Source organism: Eimeria tenella, genomic scaffold (genome assembly GCF_000499545.2).
Source record: "Eimeria tenella Houghton genomic scaffold, Eth_scaff2506, whole genome shotgun sequence".
In the NCBI taxonomy this organism is placed as follows: domain Eukaryota; phylum Apicomplexa; class Conoidasida; order Eucoccidiorida; family Eimeriidae; genus Eimeria; species Eimeria tenella.
The window spans coordinates 3,657-4,055 of NW_013542372.1; the positions used below are offsets into that span (position 1 = coordinate 3,657).

At 64.7% G+C, this 399-nt stretch overlaps 1 protein-coding gene across 1 annotated transcript in view; it reads right to left on the reverse strand.

Annotated features, from left to right (window-relative positions):
* ETH_00036660 (PIK3R4 kinase-related protein (incomplete catalytic triad), putative) overlaps window positions 1–277 on the reverse strand; it is a gene marked incomplete at both ends in the record, with an annotated part of 1,768 nt that extends 1,491 nt beyond the window's left edge. Inside the window, one exon of the mRNA XM_013375092.1 lies at window positions 21–277. Coding sequence (XP_013230546.1) covers window positions 21–277 — 257 coding nt within the window. The remainder of the gene's footprint in view (window positions 1–20) is intronic.
* Between the last annotated feature and the right edge of the window lie 122 nt (window positions 278–399).

Here is a 399-nt window from a genome sequence, read left to right on the forward strand (position 1 = left end):
GCGGGCGCTGCGGCGGCAACAGCAGCAGCTCGGGGCTCTTGTTGACTTCTGTCCCCCGCTGGTGCCTCAGCAAGTCCTGGGGGCCCCTCAGCAGCCGGCCTTCTCCAAAGTCCGCCAGCACCACTAAAGGCATGTAAATCACCCGCTGCTGCTGCTGCTGCTGCTGCTGCTGGCGCCTGTGCAGCAGGTGCTGCTGCGGCAGCGGCAGCAACAAGCTGGAGTCCACCAACACGTTGCCGCACTTCAAGTCAAAGTGAGCCACCCCGCTGCTGTGCATTGCAGCAACAGCAAAAAGAATTTGTCCGAAGATCCCCAGCAGCACGGGCAGCAGGTCCAGCCGCAGCACGCCCTCTTCCTGCTGCTGCTGCTGCTGCTGCTGCTGCTGCGGGCGCGGCGTCG